General features: G+C 43.8%; 1 protein-coding gene across 4 annotated transcripts in view; it reads left to right on the forward strand.

The window, feature by feature from the left end:
* ZC3H18 (zinc finger CCCH-type containing 18) overlaps positions 1 to 3,896 on the forward strand; it is a 90,088-nt gene extending 86,192 nt beyond the window's left edge. For all 4 annotated transcript variants that reach the window (XM_038753701.1, XM_038753702.1, XM_038753703.1 and 1 more), the window contains one exon: positions 1,539 to 3,896. In XM_038753701.1, coding sequence (XP_038609629.1) covers positions 1,539 to 1,743 — 205 coding nt within the window. In that variant the 3' untranslated portion in view covers positions 1,744 to 3,896. The remainder of the gene's footprint in view (positions 1 to 1,538) is intronic.
* Positions 3,897 to 13,233: the final 9,337 nt, after the last annotated feature.

Here is a 13,233-nt window from a genome sequence, read left to right on the forward strand (position 1 = left end):
TGCTCAAAACTTTTCCTTTAAAAACTGCATAGTTTAGTACTTGGAGTATTTCAAGTTTCCGCATCTGTAAAATGGTGATTAAGACTGTGAGCTCCACGTGGGACAGGGACTGTGTCCAGCCCGATTATCTTTTATCTACCCCAGCCCTTCTTTGGCACATAGGAAGCACTTAACGAATACAATTTAAAACAAAATAGACCCATTCTGGATTGTGCCTGGGCAGATGCCCCACTTTCTCTGCCCTAGAGAAAGAGTCATGCCTCCAGTACTTAGTAGAGTGCTTAACACATAGTAAGCACTTAACAAGTACCAAATAAAGGCAGAAGAAAATCAAAGGAAAAGGGTTAGAGTGGAGTGTGTCCTCAGTGTTGTTGCCATCTTCCGGAGGCCTGCAAGGCTCTGGACATTGCATTAACAACTGGATTCAGAGACGCATCTCACCTTTCCCAGCTGTGGCAGCCAAGATGTTACTAAATGATCGAGTGAGAAAGGATTCTCAGACTGTTGGTTCTCTAAGGAGAAATTTACTATTGCAGAAGTAAATTTCTGCACATCAAAAGAGCAACCACCACCTCAGACATGAGAGCGCAACAAACTCTCGGGCACAGACTGACTGATTTTTACGTGTTGTCATTTTGAAACGTTATTCTTCGGAAATGGTCCAGATCATTTTTCCCTGGCAGCTCCTTCCAAGATAAAACATAATATGAGGTCACCTGTCAATGGAAGTGAAGATGGGTGATGGGAGGGGCCAGGGAATCCCCAGGTTGATGGAAGTGGCACGTATTGATGATGATTATGGGGTTTGTTCATTCAATCGTTCATTTGTATTGAGTGCTTATGTGTGCAGAGCACTGTACTAAGCGCTTGGGAAGTACAAGTTAGCAGCATATAGAGACGGTCCCTACCCAACAGCGGGCTCACAGCCTAGAAGGGGGAGAGAGATGACAAAACAAAACATATTAACAGCACAGGGGTAGATACAAGGTAATCAAGTGAGACAAAGTCCCCGTCCCACCCGAGGCTCAGGTACCGATTCCCCATCTGACAGCTGAGGAAACCAAGGCACAGAGAAATGAAGTGACTTGCCCAAGGTCACCCCTTTTTCCTCTCCTCCTCCCCATCCCCCCCACCCTACCTCCTTCCCCTCCCCACAGCGGCTGTTTATTTTTGTACAGATTTATTATTCTATTTTACTTGTACATATTTACTATTCTATTTATTTTGTTAATGATGTGCATTTAGCTTTAATTCTGTTTGTTTTGACGACTTGACACCTGTCCACATGTTCTGTTGTGTCGTCTGTCTCCCCCTTCTAGACTGTGAGCCCGTTGTTGGGTAGGGACCATCTCTATATGTCGCCAGCTTGTACTTCCCAAGCACTTAGTCCAGCGCTCTGCACACAGTAAGCGCTCAATAAATACGATTGATTGAATGAAAGAGGCGGAACTAGGATTCGAACGGGCTCTTTCCGTTAGGCCGTGCCGTTCCGATTGATCTTCAGTCCTCTGAATTTTTTTTTGTTTTTCCCCTCCCAGGAAACGCCAGCTGTCTCCACAGTCCAAGAGTTCCAGCAAAGTCACGAGTGTGCCTGGCAAAGCTTCCGACCTGGGCCCTGCCGCGGCTGGAGCCAAGTCTGGAAAATCGAGCACGTTATCCCGGCGGGAGGAGCTGCTGAAGCAGCTGAAGGCTGTGGAAGATGCCATTGCTCGCAAGCGGGCCAAAATCCCTGGAAAAGTATAGTCCAGCGCATATGAACCTTCCGGCTCCTTCCCCGACTCCCATTCCCCTCTCCCTGTCCCCCAGCCCCCCGATCCCGCCCCACCCACCCCCCAAGCCCGGATTAGAGACTATTATGTGTTTTTATAAATAGCGTAAACGCAGCCATTTGGGATTTTGCAGTTAACGTCTTACTTCGGCTGCGATTCTTTTTAAAAATTACAAAAGGAAAAAAAAAAAAAGTTGGGCAGCTGAGGAAAAAAAAGCCACACTCAGATGAAAGATGACTCTGATTTCCCAGCTGCTTCCCAGTGAGACCGTGGATCAGCCCCTTCCCAGAGCCGAAGCAAGACAGACCAAGTCAGCAGCAAGGTGGAGGCACTCACAGCAACATTTTCGATGTAAATTATCAATCCAGGACTCCAAATTCCAGCCACGTTGGATTCCCCCCCCTGCCCTTCTGTCTCTCTCTCTCTCACACTCTCTCTCACTGTCCTTTATCTTTTTCCCATCCCTCTGATCCTCTTTGCTAGCCAAGAATTGTATTCTAGTTAGCCTTGCTGTGTGTTCAGTGTCTTCAGCGACGCAGCTCTGTTTACTTTGCAACAGGAAAACCGAATACTTCTATGAACTACTGGCAACATCTGCCCCTTCTTCGCCCCACCCCCAGGAACAAGAAAAAAAATATATAAATATATATATATATATTCTTGACTAAAGTCCGATTGGAAAAATTTTCCTGTCTGTTATTTTAAGCATCACATTGTTTTAGTTGATTTAAAAAACAAAACAAACAACAAAAAAAGGGTACTGTTGGGGCGTCTGTCTAAGGAGGAGGGTCTTTTTTTTTTTTTTGAGGGGTCTCCTAAAATAAAGTATTTTGATAAACAGTTCTTCCTGCCCTCTGGTCGTGTTTCTGTGCGTTTAAGTGACTCACCCATTCGCAACAAAATCGGAGTTAGATGCCTCAGAAACCGTTGATTGGATTTCCTTTGACATCCAGTAATTCCTTGAATTTGCATGGCATTCTTCTCCCTCGGGTATTACCTCTCCCCATTTGAAAGATTAAAAAACCAAGGCACGGAGAGGTTGGGCTTGACTCACAGGGTCAGTATTGGTACCCGAACTACAACTCGGGTTTCCCGAAATTGAATTTGACTTCGAACTCTCTAGAGCGGGCCTTTATTACAGCACTGTCGGTAGATTGCTCTCGTGCTTCAGAAACGATGACTGTGATGCGGGAAGCAATCGTGCCTGTACTACAAGGGTAAATGAAGAGGAAATAGCTGAAGAGCAGAGAGTCTGCTTAACTAGTTAACTAGTTAGTTAAATGGACTATAGGAAAGAGAATTCCTGTGGTGGTGGTGGTGGTGTGCCCATCTTTGCCTCTTCGCAAACCAAGACGGCAGAGTTAATGGCTATTGCTCCATGACCTCCCCTCTTTTACCCGCCGGCTCGGTCAAGCAAATGTGATTTCAACAGGGTTCAGCTGCAAAAAGGACAGGGTGAAAACAACTACTGCCATATTATCATCCAAAGGGCAGTGGATAGAGAATCCAAGAAGTTGAAGTCGCTGGCTGGCTTTCTTTCTCAGGGCAGTGCTAGCACTCCAGAACATCCATCCCAATTACGAGGAACACAGCCTGCTGGAGTCTATCCTGAGTTCATTCAGCTTCTTGCTTTCCAATTCCTCTCTTTCATTCTCTCCCCGAAACTGTGAAGCAACTGAAATATGAATACGAACCGTGAACAGTTACGCTGCTACATTGTGATTGACGTGTATGTCTTCAGTTGGTTGTATTTTCTCGTCGCCTCCGCGACCCATGTAAATGACGGTAATGAAATGACTTGAACCTCGAGCCAGGGCTGATTCCGAGACCCACCAGGTCCTGAATGTTTTTGGCTATTTTCAAGTTGATTCAAATTGCTGGCAGGCCAAAGGTGGACTTCAGTGGGGCTGGGAAGGAAACTTCTCCCTTCCTCTCTCTTCTCCCCGCTCAAGAAAGAATGAAATTCAGAGGGACCACAATGAAGGACATTACGGTAAATAAAATGATGGCTGAATGTTCTTTTCCATAGGAATGAAATGTCTGAGGTTGGGAGTCAAGGAGGGACCCTTTGGATAGCCTCAAAGGTTTGTGCTGTGGATGGACGGTATTAAAATTTGGCTTATCAAACCAGCCTCTTGTGTTCCTGCGTGTTTCCGAGCTTAATCTTGAGCCATAGATGGACTGATGACGCGGTCGGCATCCGCCTTCGGATAAATTCCCAACTCCCATTTGTCTGCCTTTCTGAATTTCCCCATAATTGGGGGAAACGCTATTTTTTTATAGTATTTATAATAATAATGATGGCATTTGTTAAGCGCTTACTATGTGCAGAGCACTGTTCTTGTTCTTATTATGTGCCGGGCAATGTACTAAACACGGGGGTAGATACCAGCTAATCAGGTTGATTATTGTGAAGAAGTGTGGTTTAGTGGATACAGCACAGGCCTGGGAATCAGAAGGACCTGGGTTCTAATCTTCCTCCGCCACTCTGCCGTGTGATCTTGGGCAAGTCACAACTTTCCTGTCTCAGTTCCATCATCTGTAAATTGGGGATTAAGACTGTGAGCCTCGTGTGGGACACGGGCTGTGTCCAACCTGATTAGCTTCGTCTACCCCAGTGCTTAGTATGCTTGACACATATTAAGTCCTTAACAAATACCATTTAAAAAAAGCCAGGTTTCACACAGTCCAAGTCCCTCATAAGGCTCACGGTCAATCCCCACTTTATAGATGAGGCAACTGCAGAGAAGTCAAGTGATTTGCCCAAAGTTACTCAGCAGACAAATGGCAGAACTGAGATTAGAACCCAGGTCCTTCCAATAATGATGGTATTTGTTAAGCGCTTACTACGTACGAAGCACTGACTCTCAGGCACTAAGGCCATGCTGCTTCTCACTGAATGTTTGTTGACTGATGTGGGCACTTGTTCAGTGCTTTGGAACCAAAGGGAATTGCCCCTAGTGGATCTTGGATAATAATTATAAATACCATTATTGGCATTTATTAAGCACTTAATGTATGCAAAGCACTGTTCTAAGCTATGGAGAGGTTACAAGGTGATCAGGTTGTCCCACGTGGGGCTCACAGTCTTAATCCCCGTTTTACAGATGAGGTAACTGAGGCACAGAGAAGTGAAGTGACTTGCCCAAAGTCACACAGCCGACAATTGGCAGAGCTGGGCTTTGAACCCATGACCTCTGACTCCAAAGCCCATGCTCTTTTCCACTGAGCCACGCTGCTTCAGTAATAATAATAATAATAATCAATTAGTCAATCGTATTTATTGAGCGCTTACTGTGTGCAGAGCACTGTACTAAGCGCTTGGGAAGTACAAGTTGGCAACATATAGAGATGGTCCCTACCCAACAGTGGGCTCACAGTCTAATAATAATAATAATAATAATAATGGCATTTATTAAGCGCTTACTATGTGCAAAGACTGTTCTAAGCGCTGATATTATTCATTCCACGCTGGGGAAGCAGCGTGGCTCAGTGGAAAGAGCATGGGCTTTGGAGTCAGAGGCCGTGGGTTCAAATCCTGGCTCCTCCACTTGGCAGCTGTATGACTTTGGGCAAGCCACTTCACTTCTCAGGGCCTCAGTTCCCTCATCTGTAAAATGGGGATGAAGACTGTGAGCCCCTCGTGGGACAACCTGATCACCTTGTATCTACCCCAGCGCTTAGAACAGTGCTTTGCACATAGTAAGCGCTTAGTAAATGCCATCATTATTTATTATTATTATTTATTCAATCGTATTTATTGAGCGCTTACTGTGTACAGAGCACTGTACTAAGCGCTGTAGCCAGTGGAGCCAAGCAAGCAGTGAACAACTAGGCATTTGGATTCTCCCTGTGTATGAGCTATTCAAATAGCGCGTCCTTGGTGAGTGGAAACAGGAGCCACAAGTGGGAACAGCATGAATCTCAAGGTTAGAGTGAAAGTGCCTCGTAGGTTGGCTAAACTCTAATCTTTTGAGAGAAAAGTTGAGCCCCCAGACCAGCCTGGTGAGCAGAAGAGGTTGTGGGTCCTCAATAAATATCATTAATGTTGGTTGGTAATAATTATAATTGTGATATTGCTAAGCATTTACTATGTGCCAAGCATTGTACTAAATGCTGGGGTAGATACAAGATCAGATACAGTCCCTGTCAAGCAGTGTGGCTCAGTGGAAAGAGCACGGGCTTGGGAGTCAGAGGTCATGAGTTCAAGTCTCAGCTCAGCTGCTTAGCTGGGTGACTTTGGTCAAGTCACTTCTCTATGCCTCAGTTACCCTCATCTGTAAAATGGGGATTAAGACGGTGAGCCCCATGTGGAACAACCTGATTACCTTGTATCTACCCCAGCACTTAGAAGAGTGCTTGGCACATAGTAAGCACTTAACAAATGCTGTCATCACCATCCAGTGCTTAGTGCTTTGCACATAGTAAGCGCTGAACAAATGCCATCATCATCATCATCCTGCGCTTAGTGCTCTGCACATAGTAAGTGCTGAACAGATGCCATCATCATCATCATCCAGCGCTTAGTGCTTTGCACATAGTAAGTGCTGAACAAATGCCATCACCATCCTGCGCTTAGTGCTCTGCACATAGTAAGCGCTGAACAAGCGCCATCATCATCATCCAGCGCCTAGTGCTTTGCACATAGTAAGTGCTGAACAAATGCCATCACCATCCTGCGCTTAGTGCTCTGCACATAGTAAGCACTGAACAAACGCCATCATCATCATCCAGCGCTTAGTGCTTTGCACATAGTAAGCGCTGAACAAATGCCATCATCATCATCATCCAGCGCTTAGTGCTCTGCACATAGTAAGCGCTGAACAAATGCCGTCATCATCATCCAGCGCTTAGTGCTTTGCACATAGTAAGCGCTGAACAAATGTCATCATCATCCAGCGCTCAGTGCTTTGCACATAGTAAGCGCTGAACAAATGCCATCATCATCATCCAGCACTCAGTACTTTGCACATAGTAAGCGCTGAACAAATGCCATCATCACCATCCAGCGCTCAGTGCTTTGCACATAGTAAGCGCTGAACAAATGCCATCATCATCATCCAGTGCTTAGTGCTCTGCACATAATAAGCGCTCAACAAATGCCGTCATCATCATCCAGCACTTAGTGCTTTGCACATAGTAAGCGCTTAGCAAAGGCCATCATCATCATCACAATCTAGGGGGAAGGGAGAACAGATAGGTTATCCCCATTTTCCAGATGAGGAGGTGTGATTTGCCCCAGGCCGCACAGCAGGTAAGTGATAGTCAAGATTAGAACCCAGGTCCTCCAGTGTTCTGCCATTTTCCCATCCCTCTCCCCACTGAGTACTGTGCAGGATTTCCCACCCACAAAAAAAAAAAAAAAAAATCAAGGCACAGCATCCCGTGGAAAGCATGAGGGGGAGAGATGCAGAGATGGAAGAGCTAATTACCGCTCTGCCCCAGCTCATAAATCCTGAGCCGACTCTGTTCATTAATCTTTTCTCTGCTCTCACTTCCTTTCAAGTGGGCATAAGGCTCCTTCCCCTGGTCAGCTAGAAAGCTGGAGCTTGTTTCTGAATTAGTTGGGAGGATAGGGGCTTGAGCACAAATTCAGAGACCCTAAAGGACCCGTTGAAATCAGAGAAACAGGGAAGGGTGAAGAGAGAAACCCTGGAGAAAAGGAGAGAAGCAGCGAAGTTGGAGCTTGGTTCTGAACTAGTTGGGAGGATAGGGGCTTAAGCACAAATTATAATAATAATAATAATGGCATTTATTAAGCGCTTAAATTCAGAGACCCTAAAGGACCCGTTGAAATCAGATAAACAGGAAAGGGTGAAGAGAAAAACCCTGGAGAATAGGAGAGAAGCAGCGAAGTTGGAGCTTGGTTCTGAACTAGTTGGGAGGATGCGGCTTAAGCATAAATTCTGAGGCCCTAAAGGACCCATTGAAATCAGATAAACAGGCAAGGGTGAAGAGAGAAACCCTGGAGAACAGGAGAGAAGCAGCAAAGTTGGAGCTTGGTTCTGAACTAGTTGGGAGGATAGGGGCTTAAGCACAAACTCAGAGACCCTAAAGGACCCGTCAGGTAAACAGGCAAGGGTGAAGAGAGAAACCCTGAAGAATAAGAGAAGCATCGAAGTTGGAGCTTCTGAACTAGTTGGGAGGATAGGGGCTTAAGCACAAACTCAGAGACCCTAAAGGACCCATTGAAATCAAACAGGCAAGGGTGAAGAGAGAAACCCTGGAGAACAGGAGAGAAGCATCGAGGTTGGAGCTTGGTTCTGAACTAGTTGGGAGGATAGGGGCCTAAGCACAAATTGAGAGACCCTAAAGGACCCGTTGAAATCAGGTAAATAGGCAAGGGTGAAGAGAGAAACCCTGAAGAATAGGAGAGAAGCATCTAAGTTGGAGCTTGGTTCTGAACTAGTTGGGAGGATAGGGGCTTAAGCATAAATTCAGAGGCCCTAAAGGACCCGTTGAAATCAAACGGGCATGGGGGAAGAGAGAAACCCTGGAGAATAGGAGAGAAGCAGCAAAGTTAGAGCTTGGTTCTGAACTAGTTGGGAGGATAGGGGCTTAAGCACAAATTCAGAGACCCTAAAGGACCCGTTGAAAACAAATAAACAAGGATGAAGAGAGAACCCCTGGAAAATAGGAGAGAAGCATCAAAGTTGGAACTTAGTTCTGAACTAGTTGGGAGGATAGGGGCTTAAGCATAAATTCAGAGACCCTAAAGGACCCGTTGAAATCAGATAAACAGGCAAGGGTGAAGAGAGAAACCCTGGAGAATAGGAGAGAAGCATTGAAGTTGGAGCTTGGTTCTGAACTAGTTGGGAGGATAGGGGCCTAAGCACAAACTCAGAGACCCTAAAGGACCCGTTGAAATCAGGTAAACAGGCAAGGGTGAAGAGAGAAACCCTGGAGAACAGGAGAGAAGCATCGAGGTTGGAGCTTGGTTCTGAACTAGTTGGGAGGATAGGGGCCTAAGCACAAATTGAGAGACCCTAAAGGACCCGTTGGGAGGATAGGGGCCTAAGCACAAATTGAGAGACCCTAAAGGACCCGTTGAAATCAGGTAAACAGGCAAGGGTGAAGAGAGAAACCCTGGAGAAAAGGAGAGAAGCAGCGAAATTGGAGCTTGGTTCTGAACTAGTTGGGAGGATAGGGGCTTAAGCGTAAATTCAGAGGCCCTAAAGGACCCGTTGAAATCGAACAGGCAAGGGCGAAGAGAGAAACCCTGGAGAATAGGAGAGAAGCAGCGAAGTTGGAGCTTGGTTCTGAACTAGTTGGGAGGATAGGGGCCTAAGCACAAATTGAGAGACCCTAAAGGACCCGTTGAAATCAGATAAACAGGCAAGGCTGAAGAGAGAAACCCTGGAGAATAGGAGAGAAGCAGCGAAGTTGGAGCTTGGTTCTGAACTAGTTGGGAGGATAGGGGCTTAAGCACAAATTCAGAGACCCTAAAGGACCCGTTGAAATCAGATAAACAGGCAAGGGTGAAGAGAGAAACCCTGGAGAATAGGAGAGAAGCAACGAAGTTGGAGCTTGGTTCTGAACTAGTTGGGAGGATAGGGGCTTAAGCATAAATTCAGAGGCCCTAAAGGACCCGTTGAAATCAGATAAACAGGCAAGGGTGAAGAGAGAAACCCTGGAGAAAAGGAGAGAAGCAACGAAGTTGGAGCTTGGTTCTGAACTAGTTGGGAGGATAGGGGTTTAAGCTTAAATTCAGAGACCCTAAAGGACCCGTTGAAATCAGATAAACAGGCAAGGGTGAAGAGAGAAACCCTGGAGAAAAGGAGAGAAACATCGAAGTTGGAACTTGGATCTGAACTAGTTGGGAGGATAGGGGCTTAAGCACAAACTCAGAGACCCTAAAGGACCTGTTGAAATCAGATAAACAGGCAAGGGTGAAGAGAGAAACCCTGGAGAATAGGAGAGAACAGTCGAAGTAAAATAGAAACTGTAGCACTAATATAATCAGGGTAAAGCAGAGGTATTCATTCATTCAATAATATTTATTGAGCACTTACTGTGTGCAGAGCACTGTACTAAGCGCTTGGGAAGTCCATGTTGGCAACAAAAAAGAGACGGTCCCTACCCAACGGCGGGCTCACGGTCTAGAAGGGGGAGACAGAGAACAAAACAAAACATATTAACAAAATAAAATAGAATAAATATGTACAAATAAAATAAAATAGAGTAATAAATGCATACAAACATATATACAGGTGCTGTGAGGAGGGGGAGAGGAAGGAGGGGGCTTAGTCTGGGAAGGCCTCCTGGAGGAGGTGAGCTCTCATTAGGGCTTAAAAAATATGGAACGCTTCACGAATAACGATTATAATCAGTGCTAATGAAGTGGTAGATCTCTAAAAAGCTGAGATGAACAACGAAAATAAGGACTCTGTTGCCAAGTAGGTAGCCGGGGGAGAAACGGCATCGAAATTGTAACTGAAAAAGAAATGCAGGAAATGGGATTATCAAAGAAATAGTCTCTCCCTATATCCACCTCACCTCCTTCAAGCTCTCTTAATGATGGCATTTATTAAGCGCTTATTACGTGCAAAGCACTGTTCTAAGCGCTGGGGAGGTTACAAGGTGATCAGGTTGTCCCACAGGGGGCTCACAGTGTTCATCCCCATTTTCCAGATGTGGGAACTGAGGCTCAGAGATGTTCAGTGACTTGTCCAAAGTCACACAGCTAAGTGGCGGAGGCGGGATTTGAACCCACGACCTCTGACTCCAAAGCCCGGGCTCTTTCCACTGAGCCACGCTGCTTCACTTCTGCTGCGGGACGCTTATAAGACACTCAACAGGTGCCCCCCAAAGCAGCGTGGCTCAGTGGAAAGAGCCCGGATTTGGGAGTCAGAGGTCGTGGGTTCAAATCCCGGCTCCGCCGCTTGTCAGCTGGGTGACTTTGGGCGAGTCCCTTAACTGCTCTGGGCCTCAGTTCCCTCATCTGGAAAATGGGGATGAAAACGGGGAGCCCCACGTGGGACAACCTGAGCACCTTGTATCAGTGCTTAGAACAGTGCTTGGCACGTAATAATGATGGCATTTATTAAGCGCTTACTACGTGCAAAGCACTGTTCTAAGCGCTGGGGTGGTTACAAGGTGATCAGGTTGTCCCACGGGGGGGCTTACAGTCTTCATGCCCATTTTCCAGATGAGGGAACTGAGGCACAGAGAAGTGAAGTGAGTTGCCCAAAGTCCCACGGCTGACAATTGGCAGAGCTGGGATTCGAACCCATGACCCCGACTCCAAAGCCCGGGCTCTTTCCACTGAGCCACGCTGTAAACGTTTAACAAATACTATCATTATTATTATTACTATTACCCCAGTGCTTAGAACAGTGCTTGGCACATAGTAAGCGCTTAACAAAAACCATCATTTATTATTACTATTATTACCCCAGCGCTTAGAACAGTGCTTGGCACATAGTAAGTGCTTAGAACAGTGCTTGGCACACAGTAAGCGCTTAACAAATGCCATCATCATTATTATTATTATTATTATCACCCAGCGCTTAGAACAATGCTTGGCACATAATAAGTGCTTAACAAATACTATGATTATTATTATTATTATTGTTATTATTATTATTACCCAGCGCTTAGAACAGTGCTTGGTGCATAGTAAGCCCTCAACAAATATTATTATTATTATTATTATTACTCAGCACTTAGAACAGTCCTTGGCACATAGTAAGTGCTTAATGAGTACCATCGTTATCATTATTATTATTACTCAGCACTTAGAACAGTGCTTGGTGCATAGTAAGCGCTTAACAAATGTTATATTATTATTATTATTATTATTATTATTACTCAGCACTTAGAACAGTCCTTGGCACATAGTAAGTGCTTAACAAGTACCATCGTCATTATTATTATTATTATCCAGTACATAGAACAGTGCTTGGCACATAGTAAGCGCTTAACAAATATTATTATCATTATTATTATTATTGCTCAGCAGTTAGAACAGCCCTAGGCACATAGTAAGAGCTTAACAAGTACCATCGTTATTATTATTATTATTATTATTATTATTATTATTATCATTATTACCCTGCGCATAGAACAGTACTTGGCGCATAGTAAGCGCGTAACAAAATTATTATTATTATAATTATTTCTCAGCACTTAGAACAGTCCTTGGCACATAGTAAGCACTTAATAAATGCCATCATCATTATTATTATCACCCAGCGCTTAGAACAGTGCTTGGCACATAATAAGCGCTTCACAAATACCATTATTATTATTATGGTTATTATTATTATTATTATTATTACCCAGCGCTTAGAACAGTTCTTGGCACATAGTAAGCGCTTAACAAATATTATTATTATTGTTATTATTATTATTATTATTACTCAGCACTTAGAACAGTCCTTGGCACATAGTAAGCGCTTAACAAGTACCATCGTTATCATTATTATTATTACCCAGCGCTTAGAACAGTGCTGGGCACATAGTAAGTGCTTAACAAATGTTATTATCATTACTATTATTATTGCTCAGCACTTAGAACAGCCCTTGGCACAAAGTAAGCGCTTAACAAGTACCATCGGTATTATTATTACTATTTATTATTATTATTATTATTATTATTACCCAGCGCTTAGAACAGTACTTGGCGCATAGTAAATGCTTAACAAATATTATTATTATTATAATTATTACTCAGCACTTAGAACAGTCCTTGGCACGTAGCAAGCGTTTAACAAATACCATCGTTGTCATTATTATTATTATTTTTATTACCCCAGTGCTTAGAACAGTGCTTGGCACATAGTAAACGCTTAACAAATACTATTATTATTATTATTATTATTATTATTATTATTATTACCCCCAGCGCTTAGAACGGTGCTTGGCTCATAGTACACGTTTAACAAATATTATTATCATTATTATCATTATTATTATTATTACCCCAGCGGTTAGAACAGTGCTTGGCACATAGTAAACGCTCAACAAGTACCATTATTATTAGTAGTAGTATTATCCTAGCGCTTAGAACAGTGCTTGGTGTATAGTAAATGCTTAACAAATACCATTATTATTATTATTATTATTACTATTACCCCAGTGCTTAGAACAGTGCTTGGCACATAGTAAGCGTGCCTCTCTAACTGTTGCCCATTTGTACATAGTAAGCGCTTAACAAATACCATCGTTGTTATTATTATTATTATTACCCCAGCGCTTAGTACAGTGCTTGGCACATAGTAAACGCTTAACAAATACCATCATCATTATTATTATTATTATTACCCCAGCGCTTAGAACAGTGCTTGGCGCATAGTATGCGTTTAATAAATATTATTATTATCATCATTATTATTACTATTATTACCCCAGCGGTTAGAACAGTGCTTGGCACATAGTAAACGCTTAACAAAATTATTATTATTATTATTATTATTACTCAGCACTTAGAACAGTCCTTGGCACACAGAAAGCGCTTAACAAA

This window comes from Tachyglossus aculeatus, chromosome 11 (genome assembly GCF_015852505.1).
Source record: "Tachyglossus aculeatus isolate mTacAcu1 chromosome 11, mTacAcu1.pri, whole genome shotgun sequence".
Lineage (NCBI taxonomy): Eukaryota > Metazoa > Chordata > Mammalia > Monotremata > Tachyglossidae > Tachyglossus > Tachyglossus aculeatus.